The sequence below is a fragment of the Geospiza fortis genome, unplaced genomic scaffold (assembly GCF_000277835.1).
Source record: "Geospiza fortis unplaced genomic scaffold, GeoFor_1.0 scaffold98, whole genome shotgun sequence".
NCBI lineage: Eukaryota > Metazoa > Chordata > Aves > Passeriformes > Thraupidae > Geospiza > Geospiza fortis.
In genome coordinates, this window is record NW_005054306.1 from 7,355,811 (window position 1) to 7,378,774 (window position 22,964).

The 22,964-nt window shown below is 39.4% G+C and overlaps 1 protein-coding gene across 1 annotated transcript in view; it reads right to left on the minus strand.

Moving 5' to 3' along the window:
- Positions 1 to 1,092: 1,092 nt before the first annotated feature.
- The window catches only part of CEP85L (centrosomal protein 85 like), a 90,651-nt gene continuing 68,779 nt past the window's right edge, over positions 1,093 to 22,964 (minus strand). Inside the window, exons 5-13 of the mRNA XM_031066723.1 lie at positions 17,732 to 17,849; positions 15,510 to 15,686; positions 13,693 to 13,845; positions 13,255 to 13,409; positions 11,613 to 11,730; positions 11,247 to 11,297; positions 7,484 to 7,591; positions 6,887 to 7,100; positions 1,093 to 5,791 (exon numbers count right to left, since the gene is read on the minus strand). Of these exons, the coding sequence (XP_030922583.1) occupies positions 5,628 to 5,791; positions 6,887 to 7,100; positions 7,484 to 7,591; positions 11,247 to 11,297; positions 11,613 to 11,730; positions 13,255 to 13,409; positions 13,693 to 13,845; positions 15,510 to 15,686; positions 17,732 to 17,849 (1,258 nt within the window). The 3' untranslated portion in view covers positions 1,093 to 5,627. The remainder of the gene's footprint in view (positions 5,792 to 6,886; positions 7,101 to 7,483; positions 7,592 to 11,246; positions 11,298 to 11,612; positions 11,731 to 13,254; positions 13,410 to 13,692; positions 13,846 to 15,509; positions 15,687 to 17,731; positions 17,850 to 22,964) is intronic.

The following is a 22,964-nucleotide window of genomic DNA, read 5'->3' on the forward strand; positions in this document are numbered from 1 at the left end:
AGACTTAATTTACATAAGGAAGGCAATGTACCACAGATTTACCTGTTGCAAATTGTCCTCATTCAAGATGCTGCGGTGTTATTTGCAGCATTATTGTTTAAGGCTTCATTTTTACCCCCGTGTGGAGTTGTATTTTGTTTGTGGAATAAAAGGCAACAGGACATTTTCTACCACTACTGTTGCTAGCAGTGCTTTAGTCGTTGTACTTTGAAACAAAACCTGGCTTTGAGCAGCAGCTCACAAAAGGCCACCCTCAGCAATCCACAAAAAGCTGGCATCTGTGCAGCCTGTTACACACGTTTACACAGGGCACAGGATGTTTTTAATTGAGTTAGAAACCCATCTTGCAGCCTTCAGTCACAATGCTGGAGAAAAGCAAGCGATGTCTACCATGTATAATGTATTACCTAACTGGCGTGCATTTCTCAGTGCCTTTGAAAACAAAAGCTAGTGCCAGCTTTTGCACTCTGCACGATGGAGCGTGAGGAAGGGAGGAGAAGACCACTCCACATGCAAAGCTCATTCAGCACCTGATGCACCAAACAGGTTCCAAGATTTATCACAAGGAACTGTGGAAAAAAACTCTTTTGGGTGACCCCACTTCCCTCTACACTTGTGAAGACTCCTGTCAGATTGACCAAAATCCTTACCCTTTGACTCTTCCTCAGAGTTGACAGGGAAGTCAACACTGCTTGGTTGTGTTGGGCCATAGTGACCTGCAGTATTTTATGCCTAAAATTTTGTGCTTAGTCTTTTAAACAGACCCACCTGTGGTCTCTCCAATCAGCATCCAAGGTGGCCAAACAGGAACATCTGTCTAAAAAAGCATCAGGGAACGCTGCTCTAAAATAATTTTATCATACAAAAATAATACTTTTTACATCAAGACCTTGATTTAAAAAAAAAACAAACAGAACAACAAAACATAAGGCCAGGAAGAGAGAGCTTGGTCAGCTGGTATTTCAGCAGAACAGACCTCTTAAGAGAAGCTGGGGTGGGTGTTGGGAAGATGTTTCACGATTCTTTTCTTGCCTCCAGCTCTGATCACTTCTGTCACATGCCAGATACTGGACAAATGAGAACTGTGAAAAATTCACTTTTGTAACAAAATTTATTTCTGCTCTGTGGATACAAATCCCAAACATCAACAAATAAATTCCAGTGGAAAAATACCAGTCATTAACAATGAAAACTTTTATTATTATTTAATAAATAGAACTTTGGCATTCAAAATTCTAGCTGTAAACCCTACTTTAAAAAAAATTACAAAAAGAGGCAAGAACAACAAGCCTAAAGCTGAGCCAGCCAGTGGCTCTGTTACTTTTTACAATGAACACATTGTGATTAAGTCATGACAACTCTATTTACATATGAGGTATTCTGAGCAGTTCAAAAATTGAACCCAATTTACAAAACTACCAGTCTTCAGGGACTGATCCAGTACATATGTCAGCTGTGCTTTTAAAAGAGAGCTCCAGACACTCCTCCCCACTGAACTAATGATATACTGTAATTAATATACACAGAAAAAACACATTATGATTTGTGTTTCCTGCTCACACATTGTATTCAAAGAAGCCGCATACAACAACCAGCCTAACATTCGAAGTGTACACCTAGTACCTATTTTCAGTATTTCTGTTTCTAGACATTATGCAAGAGTTCTTACTACAAAAGCTTATTAACAAAGTAATGGCAGGTGAGAAGAAAACAAGGTGCAGTCATCAGCACGCTAACAACTTATCTGAAGTTCCAGGGGACATACATTTATTTACTTCAGGCTAAAAAGGCACAAAGGTATGCAGCTGTGGAATTAATATTGCTAATGAGCTACTGGAATAAATCATCCCTTTAGATAACAACCATTGAGCTGTTTGCAGTCTAAGAATGCAGATTAGTTCAGATCTTTTCTCCACTCATGGTAGAACTCATCATATCAATGAGAAGAGCACAATTATACTTCCAACTGTATCTACATTACACCGCTGAGAAGGGCAAGGAAAGCTGGAGCAAATTGTGCCCTGATGGAGAGAGTGCAGCTTGCTGTCACTGCCCATGCTACACCAGCAGGTCACGGAGAAAAGGGTTTGCTTTCTTCCTTTCCTTGTGCTCTTACCCTTCCCAAGAAAAACCAAAAAAATGTATGAAAGAAAAGATAGGCAGCAAGGGCAAAGAAAGGAAGGAAACCTTCTGAAGTGAAAAGGACGGAATTTCAGCTCTTCAATGACCTCATGACCACCATCAGTTTCAAATGCTGGAGCCTGAGTGGGTGGTTACAGCAAATCTCCACAATTTCACACACCTGTCACACCACAAAGCTGCACTGCGGAGTTCAGCAACCTAAATCACATTTACATGACTGAGCTGCATTACTTCTATATAGTGAATACGTCATCTATAGCTTGTCGGAAGACAGTTACTTTTCATGTCTTTTTCAAAATACATTCTTAAATACAGTAGTTACTGTAAGTATCTTCTAGAGCATCATATAAATTCTACCTGAAACTGTACAAAATGTACAGTTTGCTGACAGCCAGAACAGTACAGTATCCATTCATCTGCAGTTGTTTTCAGCCCTTGGGATTGTCTAATAGCTACAGCAAAAAGTTGTCATGACTAAATCGAAGCAATTCCAATGTTAACATTCGTTAATCACCTCTGTATTAAATATGCTCAATGAGACCACACACACTACATTTTAACCAATTAAACAGTCATGCATATCTTAGACAAAGCTTATTCCATTTAGAGGCATCTGTAAACTGATGCATATATAGTAATTGCTACCACTACAACAGGCCAAATTTTAAGAAATCAAAGCAAAGTACTGTATCGCTGTAAATAATCAATTGGTAGTCTGCTTCTTTGGCTCACACATCCATCATTTACCTCCCTACTTTAATTTGACTGAGGCAGATAAACTCAGGGGGTTTTAAATCAAGTGCTTTCAAGTCAACATAAATATTACAGGTTCTGTAACAAAAACATTATAACACAAGATTACAGCACTGCAATCAAAAGTATTATGAATAAAATGGGATCCCCTCCCAGAGGGACTTTCAACTAATACTCGAAGAGCATAAAAGCTCTGAAGTGCTTGGCAAATATAAACTAGTGATCTCAACTTTGCAGTACAGTATCACCATTTAGCAGGAGGGACAGTGGAGAAATACCAACCAAGTGACAAGCTTAATAGTGCAAAGTGACTCAAGATCTGCTCCTCTGTAATTGCTCTATTAAACTCCTTGTTGTTTCTATCAAATGTAGATTAATGTGGGTTTTGGTGATTTTTTTTATAGGTACAACATTGCCATCTAAGGAAGCAATAATGTGTAACTTGTGTGTTTCCTCTCTCCCTAATATTTCTAATTTATTATCTGAAATGCTGTTGTTGAATTCTGATAGGAGACAGATGCCATAAACTAAAGACTACCTCACTGCAGGGACAAACCCAACCAACCACACCAGAGGAACGAGCTGAAGCCTTAGTCGCAAAAGCCAGCACTGTCAGAGGCACAGCAGACTGTGCAAGCCCACTGGTACAAAGATCCTTGTTTTGAGTTTTGCACTGGTATAAAAGTACACCTCTGATGCAGCAGGTGTGTATCAATATAGAATTAATATTGTTAATGAGCTACCAGAGTAAACCACCCCTTTAAATAACAGCCATTGATCTGTTTGCAGTCTAAGAATGCAGATTAGTTCAGAACATCTTTTCCCCACTCATAGCAGAATTCATATCAATGAGAAGAGCACAATTATGCTTTCAACTCCACCTGCATCACACCACTGAGAAGGGCAACGAAGACTGGAGCAAATTATGCCCTGATGGAGAGACTGAAGTGTACTTACAGAAGGAGCAGAGAAATTTAAAATAAAATGGCCTCTTTCTTTTTCCCTTGAAGTAGACACTAGATAACTTCACTTGTGATTTTATCTAGACACTGTTTTAGTGCTCACAGGAGCTGAACTAGTCAGATTAATCTATCTGATAACACCATGTAGCAGTAGTATAAATAGCAACACTACTTTTCACAAATTAGTCCAGGTCTACTTTCAGGATAGAGAAAACTGTCAAATAAATAAATCCATACAGCTAAAAACAATTAAACCACTAAATTATAAAAAAACATTAACAGTAACTGTTAAACAATGAACAGAAAACAACATATCACCAGATCAGAAAACTTAAGAGATTCACTTTTGCCGTAAAAATGTTACCCTAGAATTAACTTGGTTTGAATTGCTAAGCTTTCCAAGAGATTTCTGCTGTTATCCCCACTCCAGATCAGTTGACTGACTTGCACCTTAAGGCATCTAAAACCTTCTTGCAATACCACACAAGTAAGTGATGCATGTATTTTTCTTAACAGTGTTAATTAAAAGCAGTTTTACTCTTTAGTACTTAACTGAAGGAAACAAAAACTTGCATTTTCCACTATGCATAACTGTGCAACTAACTTGCAGTGATGTTCCTGGAAATGTCGTCTGTCCCACAGGAGTTAAAGAGCACTGCCAAGTGACACTTATTGAATAAGCTATGGAACATGAGCTTACTATTTTATGTAATTGCTTCCTACAAAAATGGAGAAATCAAGATTTCCCAAACAATGTGGAAAATTTTTCAGTCCTCAGATAACCAAGTACTTTACACTGCTAACTGGAAACATTCTGGTTTGAGCCTTAATTTTGCCAAGAGTCAAACACCCTTTTTTGTAGTTGTGGTAAAAATGGCTGAGGTGGTGCACAACCTTGTCAGAGGCCTTCAAGAATAAAATACAGCAACATTTTGAAATGGAAACGACCCAAGGGGAAAAATAAACACAAACACTAAAATACAGTTGTTGGTTGTTTTGGGGGTATTTTCGTATAGTCATGGAGTATGCTGCAGTTTTATGTCTTACAGCTTCTCTGGTTTGTCACAGACTTTGAACTATTGAAACTTCTTAGAGCAACGTGAGAGTGCTTCAAACAATCTGGTACAGCTCTATTTTATGGACTTGTTTGCATAAAAGAGTTAAACCCGGGGTTTTTCTGCTACTGGACAAACAAGGTAGACACCCATTACTAAAAACATCTTTCTTATATCCTAATTTTTGACAACTTGCAGAGCAATTACTTTTTGAATGTTCCAAGACTGTTCTAATTGCAATTCTTAAGAGTGAAGTGCAGTGGTAGAAGCCTCTGACTTCATCATGTACAGTCAGACATACACATGCATAGGTTCGTCAACCCTCTCCCCTAAGATCTGAACTCAGATAATGCCACACAAACCCTTGATGAAGGAAAGGACAGAGTTGTAGCAGCACGGCTGTTCCAAAGCTCTGGATCCAAAAACTAGGCAAAGTAATAAAATGAGCCCAAATGAAGGAAACAGAGTGTCCAACTGAATCATTCTTCACAGCTTGTTCCTACATTCAGTAGTTTGGAGATTTCTTGCAGTTTGTACCACTGTTCACACGATGACTGCCCCCTGCACACCAGACTCCCGAGATCCATTACACACAGCACTCGGAGATGCGTGTCCGGTGCTATTTGCAGCCTTCCCGTATGGCTCCTTAATGGAAATGCAAAGACCTGTGACACAGCAGGACCTAGTAAGCAGTTTGCTACAGGATGGGGTGTTGTCACTGAGTGATGCAGTTGTCCCCCATGTCCTGAGCATAGCGGTCTGACATGATAGTCCTTAGCTCATCGATGTCCTTCCGCAGCTGACAAACGTCCGACAGCTTCTTCGAAAGGGTCTCTGTGCTGTGGTAATTTTCATTCTCTTCAGATGAGCAGCTCAGTGCTACAAAAAACAACACCCAAGGTTAAAGCTCCAGCAGCTGTGTCCTGTGAATTCTGCAACTAGTCACCTTCTTGGAAATAAGAAGCAGGTCACTTTATTTACATCAAGACAAATCCTGCTTCAGTGTGATGAAGTCTACAAAATAAGGCACCAAGTGAACTTAAACTGAATTCAGAGCCCATCAGTGCTTCTCTGAAAGATATGCTTTTCTCTCTGCACCAAGATCTAGACTTCCTGAAGTCTGATGAATCAGAACAGCAGTGGAAAGAACAATGAATAGAGCATTTCTAGAGACTTTGGGGGTTTCTACAGTCACTCAGAAAAGAGCATTAGCAGGTGTGTAGCAGCTCTTGCTGCACAAACACTGCACTTTACCTTTCTACCTTGCTGATGGTTCAGCTCAGCAACCTGTCTATCTGATTAATTCTAATTAACATTCAGAAAACATCAGAATATGATACATTCAGGTCAACACAACCAGCTTGTTAGAAGGAAAGACCTGACATAAACTTTGTCTGACTGGTTTTAGGGTGTGCTTCTCATTTCCTGGTTAAATTTAACAGCTTAGTAAATGCTGAAGACTAGATGAACAGCACAAGAGATGAAGTTACAGGCACAAGGCTTATTTAATACACCTGGACAATCCCCACTCCCAAACCAGACCTATACATTCAAACAGTAGATGGATATTCCTATCACTTGAGCCCAAAGGCTTTAAAACAAAAGCACAAGATGTGTTGAGCATCTGTTAACCCTCATAGTGACTGCAGTGTGTCTCAGGAGGGACAGACACCTGGCTACACACCCTTCTTTTCTAGAGCAGTGAACATATCCGTCCCTGGGTCCACACGAAGAGCCAGCTACCTGCTCTCCTGACTTGGCAAGGACCTGTGTAGTCACATGCATTTAGTGGCCCAGAGGCACTAAGATCCCAGCTTTTCCAGAGAGCTCCATGAGTTCATGCACCACTGCTCCAGCTGCATAGCAAGGGGACACAAGCTTGTCCAGCTGGCAAGTTCAAGCATCACATTAGCTAAACTGTTACTCCTTTGTGTCACAACATTTATTAAACACTGGAAAGTCAACATCACTTACATCTGATTCCCAGCAGTAAGGAAAGGTTAGGCTCCTTGCCCTGAGCTCTCTGGGTAAGAATACTGCACAGTGCTTTCAAGTCAAACAAGCAGTGGGACATTTCCTTGAACAACTGGTCTGCTACAGGCATCTTCTCAGATACTGGCTGCCTGGACTGCTCCACCAGCCTCATCTGCTCCTTCAGGCAGGCATTCTCTTCTGTCAGTCTTTGGTTCTTTATGAAAAGCAAACGGAAAAAAAGGAGAAAGTTAGTCTGCAGCATTCAATGTAGCAGAAAGTTTCAAGCCACAAATAGTACCATTAAAAATATTTAATTTCGAAACATACAATCAGTATTTCTGTAGCCCTCCAAAGAACAGCATACAGACAGCTTTTATATGGCTATTTCATGTTATCATTACTTACGCATCTTTACCCTTTAAGCTCTCACTTCTTTAGACAGGGGTGGTATGCATTATATATATGCATGGGAGCCAGGATATTTAAGTATGTAATTAAGCTCATAAAGCCCTACCAAGGGATCGTATAATCATTCTGTAAAGTTCTTCCTGGCTCAGGTGTGGTGGGGGGTTGAGATACTGGTGCTGTTTTACTTACTTCAGAGAGAGTTTTATTCAGCTGCTCTATATGTCTTTCTTTTTCCTCAAGCTCATTTGTCATCTTCTGAATTATCAGCTTTTCTTGTGAAAGTTTCTCTTGCATAGACTGAAATGAATGAAAACACAGGTTAACGATCTTAAACAACAATAACAAAAAAAACCTGCTGCAGTATGGAATCACCTGCTGTCAATTTGTCAATTCCCCAGTTTCCACCCACAGAGCTCAAACTGAGAAATGATGAGATACTGCCAAAATGGAATTTTCAGGGTGAATTCAGCATGAGCACAGGTGCCTTTACTCTTGAAAGTACTCATATTTATTCCACTACTTGGCTTTTAAATCTGCAGATATGTCTTTTCAGGTCATCTGGCAAAATTAATAAAGAGGAATATTCAAGCCATCTTATCTGAATAGTAACAATGAATAGAGACTATATAAACTCCTGGTGCTTTCAAACAGAGAGATCTCTTTAGCTGTGACTTGCCACCTGTACGATTTATCAGTACTGATGAGAAGGCAGGGAGTAATGAGAGACAAGGCAGGTCCAATACTACATGAAGTTTTTAAAGGCCTGGCTGGTCTCATGGTGAAATTATTTTGATCTTCCTTGTATCCACCTCACAGGAGGTGTTGCAGCAATGACAAAATTTCCCTGCACATTTAGCTTGACACCACACAAGCAGTGGGGATTCTGTCACACTCTTTGCAAAATTGGAAAACAATGGTGCTAACATTTACAGACTTAACTTGGACTAAAAAACCCCCACCACTTTATTTTCATGCCAGCAGTAGGAATGAGCTGGCAGAACCCAGATATGATTACTTGTTTTTAAAACCATTTTCGTACACTTGACCTGCTGCTCTTTTAACCCACAGCATGCCCCTCAAAAGGAAGTGCTGAAGTAACGTGTATCCTAAAGATAAGCTCTTTGAGAGAGCACAGCCACACACTAGTGGGAGGAAGGAGGCAAAGGAAACACCCTGGGCCAGGAGAGGGCAGGAAATAACTGCTTCAGGCATTTCCTTTGCGTGCTTGCAGACGAGCAGAACCTGCAGTGATGCTGAATTGTTGCCTTTAGTTTTTCATAAACATTATCTACTGAGAAAAATCGCCATTACTAGGTTGGACTGAGGGCCCTTCAAGCTCCATCTGCAGCATACAGATGTCATACTTAAGAAGCATGAAGTGAACAGGGCAATGCAGTACCAAAAACACCCTCCCAGCTTCCAAATATCTTTCAATTTTAACAGTCATTGATGAAGATCAAGTTCAGGGACACCCAGTGCCCCAGCTATGATAGATGCATTAGGACTACCACTTACATGTTTCATGTTCATATCAACAACAGACAAAAAAGGTTTGACTGTGCAGCCTTCTGGAAGGGGGGAGGTGGTAGGGAAGACAGGGTGAGAAATGTTGCCTTTCCCAGTGTATTTTCAGAACTACATCTGCCACTAAACTTACATGACTCTGCAAACTAAGCAAAAAACAACTTTTAGAATATTCCACTCAACGTGCACATGTTCAATTCAAGAACTGCTCCATGTAATGGGAACTACTAGAAGTAGAAATCAGTGTCTATATTTAAAAGATACACCTAAGATCTATCATTCTCTGTTACCCTCATCTTAAAGCTCAGAAAAAGAACAGCCTGACTGAACCTATAGTGCTAAGTTTTCCACGTTCCTCATGGTGCTGTGAATTCCTTATACTTCACCCTTAATTCTTCCATATGCTTTCCAAAGTTACAATTTGGTGGCAATATTCCCAGCCTGGCACAGTTGGGGTTTATTGTGACTGACAAGATTGACAAGTGTACTTTGGGTAACATAGGCACTGTACAATCTGACTTCTACTCTCTTTTTTTGTACCAAAACTGTTCATTTTGTGATATCCAAATCAATAATGTAAATATGATTTTCTCTTTAAAACACCACTGTCACCTACAATTTTTCTCTTTCTAAAGGTGCACTATATATGCAGCACAGCATCTTGCCAAGACCAACAAAAATTTTAATTCCTCTCACTCAGAACAACAAATCAATGAAGTAAAACTATACAATGAAGATCAAAATAACTTCACCATGATTATGAGCAAATAGAAACTAATACTGCTTTATACAACTGCTGTCTGAAACAGAATTTGTTTTCAGCTTGCAAGTCAAAACTAATGAACTGAAATACATTCCCAAGCATAAGTTTACAATGTGGCAGAAGACATGGAATAAAATGAGACCATCTTAGCAGAAGATAAATTGCCTCTCTGCGCTGATGAGGGATTTCAATTTCCAATGAGCTAATTTTCAATACTTCCCAGGTCACAAGTATGGAAGGCCAGGGAGATCAAGGACACAAAGAATCTCCTATAGTCTACAAATAATTTGAAGGCTGGCACCATTTTCAAATCTTATTTTCTGACCTCATATAAAATACCTCACGAGGAAAAGTAAGAGGAAGTCCTGAGAACAGAACAGTAACCTGTTCACAGACAGTCACAATTATTCAGCTTTTCTGAGTCTAGATCCCTAAAGTCACGTCAGCAGACAAAACACTGAAGATCACTAGTCCCAAGATAAAGGTGATGGTGAGAAAAAGACCAGAAAGTTTAGGAAACACGGAAAGATTTAGGTTGATGATAACATACCTAGCAAGTTGTGTGTACTTCTGATAGGCACAACATATATACAGAGTACATATGTAAATAATCTTAACTACAAAAAGGCACAGAGAACCTCAAAAAAGTTATGAAGTTCAAGCTGAACTTCTTTTTAATTATATAACATTTGCCTGTATTACAATTTTTGCACATACCAGTCTGCTCCATGCAAACATCTCAGTTTGATAAAATCAGTCTTCTTCAAACCTTGAGAAACTAAATAAGTCAATTTCCTTTTCAGTCAACACACTTACCTCATGTTGCAACTTAAATTCTCCTACTGCTTCTCTACAGATATATTTCATACTCTGCAATCTAACCAAACAAATACATGGCTGTTGACAGGAATCAGGCCTCCTATTTACCATGGCAGAGAAAGGAAGCAATTTAATGGTGGGAGACAACTTTTAACAGACAAATGACATTCTAGAAGAGGAACATGGAAACTAGAGTTTGACTTCAATATTTGCTGAAAACAGATGTTTGGGTTTGTTTAAACGATCAGCTTTTTCATGACAAGAAATATCTTCCTTTCTAAAATCTGTATAGTGTTTCTTTTTCTCCACAACAAACAGCAGTCACTGAGTAATTTTCAACACTCTCTTAATCAGATCTATAGAGCTGCAGCTGGCTCCTAGCTGACAACCTCTGCTGTCTAGAAAAATCTCTGGCTGCAAGCTGGCTGCTCAACATCCGGCAGGACAGTTAAGGTATCCAAGTGTCAGAAACTAGTTGAACAGAGTGAAGTGAGATAATTTAGAAAGGCACCTGTCTCTTCTAACAAACTGAACAATGAAGCCCCTAAGCAACACTGCTTTTGTACTTTGGATGATCTGCTAGATCAAGCGGGATAAGGATGCAACATAGCAACAGTTTATCACTTTTTGATGAGTACCAGTGAAGTGCTAAACCACAGAGACATAACTACACCATGAGCCTGCAAGAGAACATGGGTTGACTACAGTCCACCTGTAAGATTAAGTTTTTGGCATTTCTCCCTTTGACTCCTATTCAGAAAGATAAAATAATAAAATTCAACTCTAGCTATGTCATTCTTGTGAACTAAAAATGCACACTGCAAACAACAGAATATAAACTCTTACCTGCATATCCAGAATCAGTCCAGTTATCTGATTTTGCTGATTGTCTATAATCTAGAATATAAAATTGAGCAATTTAGAAGGCTTGAATCTCTTCAGATCTTTGTCTAAAAATCAGCCTACAGATGTCTAGACCTAGATTCTAAATAGCATCTTTAAAAAAAACAAATGACAAGACAGTTTAACTCTGACAGAACACAAAATTCATGCAAAATCAGTATTCTGAACAGAGGCAGGCAGGTCTTGAAAAGTCATCTGAATTAGCAACAAATATGTAATTCTTTAATTAGATACTTATTTCTAAATTAAAAAAAAAAAAGTGAGGGTTTAAGGTTAAAGATGCCACCAGCAGATTATTTGCAGACTAACCTTACTGGCTTTCTCATTCTTCTCCTTGAGACTTTCATTCTCACTCTGAAGCTGTTTTGTGTCCAACATAGGAAGCCGAATACCATCTTCCAGGCATTTTTCTACTTTCTGTTGTAAACTGCCATTCAACATGAAAGAAAGATTAGGTGGGATAACAGAAATTAGCGGGTTGTGTGTTCTAGGAAAAAATTAGAAACTTTCACCATCTTCCCAACCAGAACTGTAAAACTTTACCTAGCAGAATCCAGCCTTATGTAATTCATGCACCAACAGTGCATGAATGATGCAAAAATTCTAAAGTATTCAAGTTGCCATGGCACTGACAAGGCAGATTCATGCAGATGAATGCAGGTTTTATGTGCCATACTCTGTGCTGAGTGTCCCAACAGGCTCAGCTCCAGCAGTACTGTGTAGGAAGAGAGGCCAGAGAGGAGCAAAGCAAAGCTCTGCAGTGCTCACAGTTGCTCTGTGCTACTGGGGGAGGTGAAGCATGGATCAGAGGCATCTGTGAGCCTTCACAGCTTTGGGAGCGTTCGAATCAGATTGTCTCACTGGGGCACATACAACTCAAAGGGGAGTCCAGAATCAAATGCTGTGCACACTGCTGGTGCGCCATCCATCACACCCTCTGTGACTTGTAATGGGGAGGCCAAGGCCATTCCTGCCAGGAATGGTCCCACACAAGGGCATGGCCTTCAGACCCTCCATTGCTCAACTCAACCCATATGCGTAGCTACAGCCTCTGTCTGCTCACCTTCTCTCAGAAAGGAAATACACTTTATTAGTGCTAATCTTGCTGTCTAATTTAGAAACTAAAGGTCACCCCAACTATTTGTAGGCTTTCAGAAAAGACAGAATGATCCCCCTCTAGATTAGGAGAGCACGAAGGCCTTCCATTGGTAAGATGGAAACAATGTGTCAACAATTTGGTTGGCAAGGTGTCCCAGCCAGCTCGCCTTTCATCATGGAAACCTTTCAGGCTCCGGCGGCATGCACCTTTACTCAATGGAGGGACAAGGAAATGCAGGAACACCCACAGATACTTAATAGTGATTCTCCCCGCTTCCCTCTTTCTCTTTAATTAAAAAAGAAAAAATTGTTTAAGTAGGTCCCCTAAAATAGAACATAGTTACAAAGTCTCGATGTCTTACCTTGATATTCTTGGCTAGCTGTACCATTTGTTTTTTCATACCTAGGCAAGTTCAATGACAACATACCAGCTACAGCTAAATATCCTTGTAAAAACCTGCCCCTTTGATGAAAAGGTAAGAAATGGCTGGAATTTCTTGAAATCTTTGACCCTTCCCTGATACACCCATCAGTCAATATCCAGAAATAGCCCTACTGACAGCTTCTATACAATGCCCCTTTGCCACACAACTTTGTTGCATCCTCTCTCTGGCAACAGGCTACGATGCCACTGCTGGAGTCTCCCACACCCTTAAAGACAGATAGCAAAGAATACCCTAGGCTCACTCTTCTCTGTGGAATTAATTACCACTTGCCACAAAGCAAGCTGTAAAACCCTTACCATAAAAAGTCATTGGCATTGTAATAGATTAGGACTGCAAATAGCATTAGGTCTTGACATCAGGTGCGCTGCACACCCACTGCAGAGCACAGCCTGAGCAGCTGCTCATACCTCTGCACTGTTGTGACCAGTTCTTTTTCTTTTTTCTTCTGAGACGCCAGCTGTAATTCTCTTTCTCTGCACTGTGACCGGGCCTCTCCGAGCTTCTTTTCCAACTCAGCCATGGTTTCTTGAAGTTGCTTGTTCTTCTCTTCTAGAATTTGCAGCTAAGACAAGGTTACATTAGTCAGACACAGTGTCACATCAGCAGAAGGCCTTGCGTCAGACCACAGCCTTACAGTGACCCGCTGCATAGTTTCACACCAGTGTCGCTTATCTGACTGTGAGAAAATCCTAATACCTACAGTGCTTTCTAAAAGATTGAAATACTTCTCTTCCTAAATGTAGGGGTGAAAAAAAGAGATTTTGAAACAGTAAAAGATTTGAGAACAGATATTAGGGAGTTTACTTATATCTTTTAAATGTAAAACAAACCCCCCTTTACCTTACCTGTTTAGTCTGCCCTTCTATATCATCCAGTGTTGGAAGGTCAGCCAGGTATTTTTCTAACGTTTCAATTCGTCTCTGCTTTTCTTTGTTTTGCTCAGACTCTTTCTGGCATTTCTTTTTCAGGCTATTAATATATCGGTCTCTAGTTTTAAGCTAGAAGAAAGAAAGAGTACATGCTTTATGGTAACAGTAAAAAATAAGCCTGCTTTGGAAGCAGAGGCTGTTAACTCTCCAAGAACTGTACTCTCAGCTGCATGAAAGCATTGGCTAAGAGCACGAAACAAAACCAAAAATTATTAATCCCAATAGCTTCAAGTTGCAGGCCCACATGTGTCCTCAAACCACAGCTGCTTCACCTCTACTCAGAACAATCCACGTGCCTTATGAACTGAAAATACAAAGTTCAACACCTAAAATACTGCTAATTCTTTCACCCACTGAGATGTTCATATGAAACAAATAATCAGGATATATTTTAGCTCCTCTGGACTAAGAAAGCAACTTAAAACATGAGGACCAAGAACTTAAAAAATGGAAGCTATAAATGGAAGCCATAACCCTTATTTTGATGCAGTCTGACAATCACATCAGTGGATATCAGATCAGAACAGCTGCTTTCTTAAACACCTTAATTTTCCATAAGCCTGGAAAAGACTTTGCATTTTATTTGTTTGTATTCCTGGTACTTCTTTTGCTTTATTACCTAGATCAAAAACGTGGAAAGAAAGGCAGGAAAAAAGAGCATTTTCCACTGTTCCTCCCTTCCCTCTCTCTCCTTGAGAGCTTTTTGTTCAGTGCACAGAGTGGATGGGTGTTAAGGGGCAAATCAGGACTGTGCAGTGAAGCAGGGTCCAACCTACAGACCATGCTGCTAACACAAGCACTGCTGCACAGGTCCTCACCACTGCTTCCCAGCTCCTACACAGAGAGCAATCCAGGCAGGAAAACTCACAAAAGAGGAAGCAGCAGTATCCAATTTCTGCTCTTCCTGCCTCAGTGAAAAGCACACTGAGGATTCACAGGAAATGGTAAGGCAGAATTTTGAGATGAATTATGCATTCTTCTTTGTCTTCCCACGGACACTTCACTGTATCACATTGCTCGTATCCCTTGAACCTGATTTAATATAAATTAAGCCCAGTAATTAAAGGAGATGAGGTAACAGTGACAATGTATCCCTAAAACATTAATTAGGAACCCCTTGGTCAATGGCACATTCCCGCTTGCGATAAGGGAAGGCTGTGAGTACATTCAATGCTACCCCTGGGAATTCCTTACGCCTGCAAAGAAACCCTTTCTCCAAACAGTTCCAAGAACACAGCTATCTTTGTGTCAGACTAAAGTCCACTCTGCCCATTCTAAGGAAGCAACAAGAGAATTGCTCCTGCTAAATAGGCACATACAGGCTGGTAAGTGCTTCTCAAAGCTTGAGGGCCACAAACCACATTTACAAACCACACTAAAAAATAAGGATTTAATTTTCGCAATGTATGTTTTTAAATTATATTGTATTTACATAATAAACACTAAAAACTACAAGAATGAGCAGCTTTTTTTCCCCAAAGCTTAATCAATACCTGATTAAAACTGTTACCATGATTACCATTTCACCTAGTATCACTTTCTAGGATATATTCTCTGCAAATCCAGATTTATCCATTACCAAAACCTGAAATCATCAGTCTTCTTTTTCTATCACGGATAGTTTAGTGATCTCTTGAAAATAACTCAGAAACCCATACATCAAGTTGCTTTCTAGCAAAAATATGCTGCTGCAACAGTGACAAAATGAAATGTGGATCAGGAAAGACACTTACTTTCTCCTCCATCTTCTTTTTCTCCTCACTAGATTTGTTTGACAGTTGTTTCACGATTTCACTGAGTTGCAGTTCCTTGCTCTCAGCTGCTGCAATCTTTCGCTCAAGCTCCTCGAGGTGGGATGCTGATCTTTCTGAAATGTGAGGTTGCAGTGGTGTGCTCTCATACTGTGGTTGCTTCGGAAAAGAAATAAAATAATCACACAAATGAACACACACACACACCACTGTACACTTGAACTGCAGAGCAGAAAACAGTCCTGCATTTTTTTTAGCTGTCAGGAAGGGTGGGGTTTGATTTTTCAAACATTAAAAGACACAGCAACAGCATGAGTTTTGGGAATCTGAAGCAAAAACACAAAGAAATTGGACACCTTTACACTCATAATAAATGCACAAGAACATTGTGTGGCTACTTTCCCCCTAAGATTTATGGAAGATGTGTGATTCCAAAATAAATGCCTATAAATGCAGATTAAAAGCATTTTCAAAACAAATCACCACCACTGCTTTATCATACCATCTCCTGAGAAGAAAAACACTTTAAAATTGCTATGAATATGCTGAAGTAAGAGACACTTCAATCTCAAGATTCTCCTAAAGCAGAACATCAATACCAGTCAAGGCTTAGAGCCATCACTCAGGAACAAGAAGGAACAAGCCTGAGACTAGAGCTACAGTCAGAAGGCAGGTCTCCTTGTCTTTTGCTCTGTATACCAAAACTTCCATCTCCGCTGCCCAGAGACAGACAAACACAAAATGGAAATTGCCTGCAAGTGGGATGAAAAAGGAGATGTATCCAATTAGGCTTTCAATTTCAAAATTCTTTTAAAAACAAATTGGTTATCTTTAAAAACACTGTCTGTATAATTTCTTTAACTAGTGACATTCCTTCAGCAAAGTATTAAAAGATTAAAACCTTCATTAAACTAGATTTGCTTTCATAAATTTGTCTTACAGAAGGCAAGCAGAAAATCAAATACAAATCAAGCCGAAACCCAAACACATTATAAAATTTCAATCTTCTTTAAATTATGAAAGAGGAATGCACCCGCTGCTTTATTTGAAGCATAACATACTAAGATATGTGCACTAAAATTTCAGTTTCTGCAATATTGTTTCATTTGTTTGTCTGGGTTTTTTGTTTGCATCTTCTCTTCCCCCCTCCCCACTCCCCAAAAAAAATTCTTAACCTACAAGGTTAAAACCTTAAATTTTGAAGTATTTTGTAAAAGAAAATCTGGAAGAAACAAAAGCCTAGACATTTCTGGATGCCTCAAAAAGTCTCTGTATACCTAAGTTCAGCTGAGGCTCCACTTGAATTTCTCTGCTGTCACACAAACCACAGTCTCAGCTTATGTACAGCTGTGTTATGCCAAGTACACAAATAATGTCATGCTGAAGTATCCTAGCTGAGATCCTAGTGCAGTGTTTATGACAGAAAAAGATAACATAACAAAAGAGGGAAAGAAAAGTTATTTCTCTGCATATCTCCCTTTAACAATCCCTTGCTGCATTGCCTTTTAGATATGCCAAGGCCTGGAGGCGGAATTTGTGTGCTGTAAGCAGCCACAGTCCTCACACTGATCTGCATTTCTTGGTGAACCTTGGCTACCTCATCCTTATGCCACTTGATACCTGTGCTAGGTAGATGAAACTTAGGACAAGTATACTCAAAATACCACCAGACATTCCCTTTCAGACAAAGTGCTCCCTAGAAGCACTAGCCCATATCCTTTTCAGGTTCTTGTCAAAAGGCATTCCACCAGTCTGTTTGCCTTCTCATATCTCCTCCATCTATTCTATCCATAAAATCTAACCATCTAACCACGAGAGCAGTACCTCCTCCTCTTCAGAAAACCTCTCATTAGTTATTTTCAGATACTCTCCTATCAAACTATTTTTTCTCTGACTATCTCCCTGTAGGTCTACCATACATGCAATGCTGTTGAACTCTTGCTCTTACAATTCTTTATTGCTCTCTTATTTTTATCAGACTTCAAGTATGTACAAGATTTTAACAAAACTTAGATTTCTGCATATAAAAGGTGAACTACAACACTTAGAAGGTCTCCCCTACACAACTTGCAGCTATGCAATTACACAGCCATCAATAATCACAAAATCTGTACACTCTGGCCTGCAGAAAATTGTGAACGTGGTTTTAGGTGCCAGGTGCTGGGCAGTGGAAAGCTTTGTTGAAAGAAAAGTATTCATCCTACCTGTAAGTTAGTCAGGTACGGTTCTTCGCAGTTCACAAGATGGCTCAGTCTTGCATGTTGAGCTCGTATTTCATTCTCCCTTATCTTCTGATGTAAACTGTTGATTTGCTGATTCTGCCTGTAATACACAAATTTAAATTGGAAAAAAAAAGGAATAGAACAGAGATTAGAAAAACAGAGATCTTAAGACTTACACTGAAGAATACATTAACAATGGTATTCAACTATCCAGGATCTACATGAGCTGTGGGTTTTTTCTCACTGCAGCCAGACTGCAAGTGTAGAAATACAATTTGAAAACACTATCAATTTTGTGTGGGTTGAGGGAGGCTTCTGTTGCCATCTGCTGCTAGGGCTGGAAGTCTAGGCAGAGAAAAGCATACAGAAAGCAGAACAAAACCAAACAAAAATGGCACCTTCATTTCACTTGGACTTCTCCTGCTTGGACCCTCTCTTTACTAAAGCTGACTTCCAACAAAAACTGAGGAGATTTACAAATCAAGGGGGACAGAAAGAACTTCAGAAGAAAAGGCCATTATATAAGATAGTCAGCCCAGCTTCCCTACAAGGTCTTGCTTTTTGCTTTGCTTAAGACTTTTCAATCAATTGCTTTACATAAGATGTGCCTTCCCCTAGGGTAAAGTACTGCAATGTGTGCTACCACAAGTACCACGCACCAACTGTTTGGCCAGTGTACAGCAGGAACAGCATCAGCACTGTATCATTATTTAATTATAACACAAATTGTATCGCTGCTTAAATCCTGACTGCATTTGAACTAGGCAGGACTGCAGGGCAATCACCTGCCAGGTCTCTGCCCCAGCACAAGTCACAGCCCCATGAGGTGTGCAGTAACTCTCCGCGGAGCAATAGCCACCTCAAAACCTGACCCCAGAGTGGAGCTGTCAGCACCCACCAGAAACACACAGAGACCTCTCAATAAATTTAAAACCAATTTTGTGCACTCTGTTATTCTCCTCCTTTTTTACTTTAGGATATATTTACATGAAAGCAAGAATTTTCTTTTCCCACAGTTTCACCTAAACACGGAGCATGACAGGCTTTTCTGAAAACAATGATGCTGAACCTGGGTGACTAAATCCAATATTAAGAGGAAATAAACAGCAAATACAGGTTAACTTCAAGGGAAAAGACCTGCCAGGGTCTTTTCTGGAAGAGCAAATCCTACAAAGTATACAGAAAAACATCAAAATCTGTTGCTTTTTTTAAAATTTGGAAGGACTGTGTTTAGGAAGAGCACCTTGGAAACATTAGAAGGTGTTCAAAAATATGCATTATATAAGCAATAAACTAATAAAAAATATGTATTAGTGAAACCCAGCTGAAGGTACCATTTTAGCTACTCACATTCTTCTAGCTAGTCATCAGCCAACTGCATCCCTATTATCTGGTTTACAAAAGCAAGAACATATTTAAAAAATATTGAATATAGTAGAAGTTATTTCTCAGCCAGATATGTTAAAGAAAACATAATGAGAACATTTTCCCCCCATTTTTATATCTGTAAAGAACAACAATGAATGGAAAACCAGTACATGTAAGTTGTCATTTGTTGGTACCTTAGAACAATTTATTCAACATGAATGAAGAAAAAGAGAGCAAGTGAATGTATTTATGTGACTCTATAGCAAATCTTAAAATATTTTGTATCAGCACAGGTGATTCTGATGCATCCCTGTTCCCTCTACTATTTAGATTGAACAAGCTTGTGCAAGTACAAAAGGAGTATGTGACATCAGAAGACTGTGCACAATTCTGGTTGTCATCTGTAAGATGGCACTACAAACAAAAAGCTTCCAACTTATTTTGGATGATTAGGTTAAGAAATATGCTCTTAACTTGTAAGAGACCTTACAGAAGCCCAAGAGTTTGTACAATTATATGAGAAAATATGAAGTCTCAATGACTTCTGTGCATGCCTGGTCACAGAGAACAAAATTATTTAGTATGAGTTATCCAAACCTATGAACTGAAGCAAATTTTTATTTTTTAGCACCTTATTACTTCCTAGACAGATCTATTAAAAATTCATTGTTTTAAAATTATTTATGTGTTTTAAAATTATTTATCCACTCGTCACATACCCCTTGAAAGCACTATATGATTTTCTGTTTACGGCCGATTGCAATTTAGCAGTGCCTTCCTTCCCAGGCAGGATTTCAAGAGTCTGAACACTACAGCCTGAAAAATATGTTTTAAAATATTTTTCAACTACCTGTGTAGTTTGAACTACATTACCATATTTATTTTCATTTTTTTTCCCTACCCTACCAAATCTCTATTGCAAAAAAAGGTGAGACAAGTTAATCAAAGATGAGACAGAACACAGAGTTTAACCAGCTTGCTTCTTTTCACTCTGCAAAGCATGAAACTCTCCATCATTATATAACCTTGCCAACAAAACACACTCTAGAAATGTTTTAAGGCTGTGTAGACCCCACAACTTCTTCACATAACTACTGCCTCTATGAAAACAACATTAACCTCATGGCACCCAGAAACAAACTTTTTGCTGCATAACCAGAGAGTCTGAGGTTTATTCAAAAGGAATTTAGAAATTTCAGTTGCTCTCAAAAACACAGTGCCTATTACAGTGGGAACACTGTCCCCAGAAGCCTCCCTATTAGCAATATATCAGCCCAGTACTTTAAAAAAGCAAAACCGAATACAATCAGCCTTCAGCAGTTAAGTGCCTCCAAGTTTCTGTCAAGCTCCTCAACCTTTAGTGCTTCTAGAAGCCATCTGAGTACAAGCGGGCTAAGGCTATGGCCTGAGCTCTGGGCATGGGGGAATCTGACAGGAATCCAGCCTTCAGTGCACAGAAACCAGACCTCACCTCACACATCTGGGTTCAGTGAAAGTACTGCACCTAGGCACCATGGAAACTGCTTTCCTTCACAATGTCCTTATTTTTTTTCCCCATAAGTGAGTGTTACAACTTTATGCTGACAGCAAAGGAAGAATTACAGGTGTACTGTGTGAGTGTCATGGCACTTTTCATATGGTTTCATTCAGCCCCTCTGTCCAAATGCAAAAATCACTATTTTACTTCAAGTGTCTGTCTTGACACATCCCCTACCCTTACACTCAGACTAAAGTAGAAGATAACAGGAGGCAATACCCTGATCCAAAGTCATCAACCAGCCAAAGGGACTCGGAGCTGAGAATTTTGTTTCAATAAAATAAATAAAAGTTCAAAAATGAAAATAAATCAGAAAAGGCAGGAATAAAAAGCATCCTTTTGGAAGGGGCATTTTAGTGTTCCTTATGTAAACTGATCTTCCAGAAGGAAATGGCATTAAAAGATGCATAAACTGTAAATATTCTATCCAATCAATTAATGCAAACATGAGACTAATAACATTGTTTTCACAAACACTTCTGACACAAATCTTTCCAGCTGCCCCTCAAGGTGTAATATTATTTCCAGAAACTGGGAGTGGCAGTGCAGAAACAAACAGACAAAAAGAGAATCTGAACTTCTCTTGAGGTAGGAAAAGACTGCCTGGTACACAGTTACCCACAGAAGAGTTCTGCACTGAGGACATCTTGTCTTTTTCTTCAGGTATAATGATTTAAAGGGATTTTTTTCCCCTTCAGAAGCTACCTGCTTGCTATATTTTCATCATCCTTTTTTTTTTTAAATTTCACTGATATACTGGGCAATGCCTTTTCAACCCCTTTTGAGCCATAAATAACCTGAGATCAAATCCTCTCTGTACTGCTCCCAGATACATTCCTTCTGAGGGAACTCAGCAGAAGTGATAGGTTATCCAACATACAAGACTCAAGTGGTGGTTGTACGCTGCTCTGTGGTCTCCTGAACCAGCTTTTATGTCCCAGTTTCCACATGTTAGCTATTCTAGTTAGATTATTCACAGAAAGCCCTATCATTTTCACAAAGTAATGACTTTGGCTTATTTCCAGGTCTTAATAAATATGCATTTTGCTCCCTTTTCTTCCATTACCTTCAGCATTCTTTATTCTTGTAAATAAAATTTCAAGGCTTCAGTCATGCTTCACTACTTCAGATCAATGACATTTTGTTAGGAAGGAAAAGTTAAAAACCTGTCATGGCAGATTGTACCATTCTCTCGCCTTTCCCAGAATTACCAATTTCCCAGAATTGCTACCCCTTCATGAAATCCTAACACTAGAGATTAGGCTATCAAAGATGCTGATTCTGTGTAACTATTTCCTTGGCATTTAAGAACAGTAGTATTCCTTATCTGTCTTTCTGCCTGCCACAGACACTTCCATTCGTAATCCCCCCATCCTGTGACTCTACTTAAAAGCTGTCTAGAATTCAGAGGAAAACTTCTAATGCTACTTGACCTTAACTGAATCTACGGAAACTAGCAAAAACAAAGTCAGAACCATAACCATGCAGTATCAATGGAAAGAGAGGGAGGTCTCTATTTTGATTCAATTGCAGTTCTGTCCTTTAGCTCAAACAATTCCCTTTGAAAATTCAAGTCAGCACAGAGGATGTGGGATAGCAGAGAACAGCAGTCAACTCAATGTGCACAAGCTTGGACTGTCTTCAGAGACCAGCATTAACAAACTGCTTAATTTAAAACTGACTCTCCTTAAGTCTCAAAAAATATTTGTATGACATAACTGATATTCACATAGTTTTCTCACATTCACACAGGACAAGTGTGGACACGTACTTATACAGACACTCACATATGCACTTGTCTGGAAATAAACCATATTTCTCGAATCTGGGACCAGTTCACCCATTCTCCATAAGCCCATCTTAGAAACCCACATCTGCCAGAGAAGCACTTCATCCCCCCAACTTTTAAGCTATTCTTCTTAATTTTTAAATTAGTGTACATCTAAGTCCCACGCTCTAAGTCAAGGTAAGATCAGTATCTTCAAACAATTCAGGGACTTTAGAACAGAGCTTCCTCCACCACAGAGGGGATAGTAGTAACTTAAGAAAACAAATGACAAGTGATGCTTACCTTCAAAAGTCACAAGTTAACAAGAATTTTCTGCTTTAGGTGAAAATGTCTGAGCAGACTTCTTCAGAATTAGGATAACAAAGTAAAATACAACATGGATCTATATTACAGATATAATTTATTCCATACTGCAGCTGGAGGTACGCTGCTTTGTTTTGTTGCTTAAGAAGTTGGATACAAATTTTTATATCCCTATGTTTTAGAGGCATGATCTCTTGGGACCAGAAGTCCAACATGCA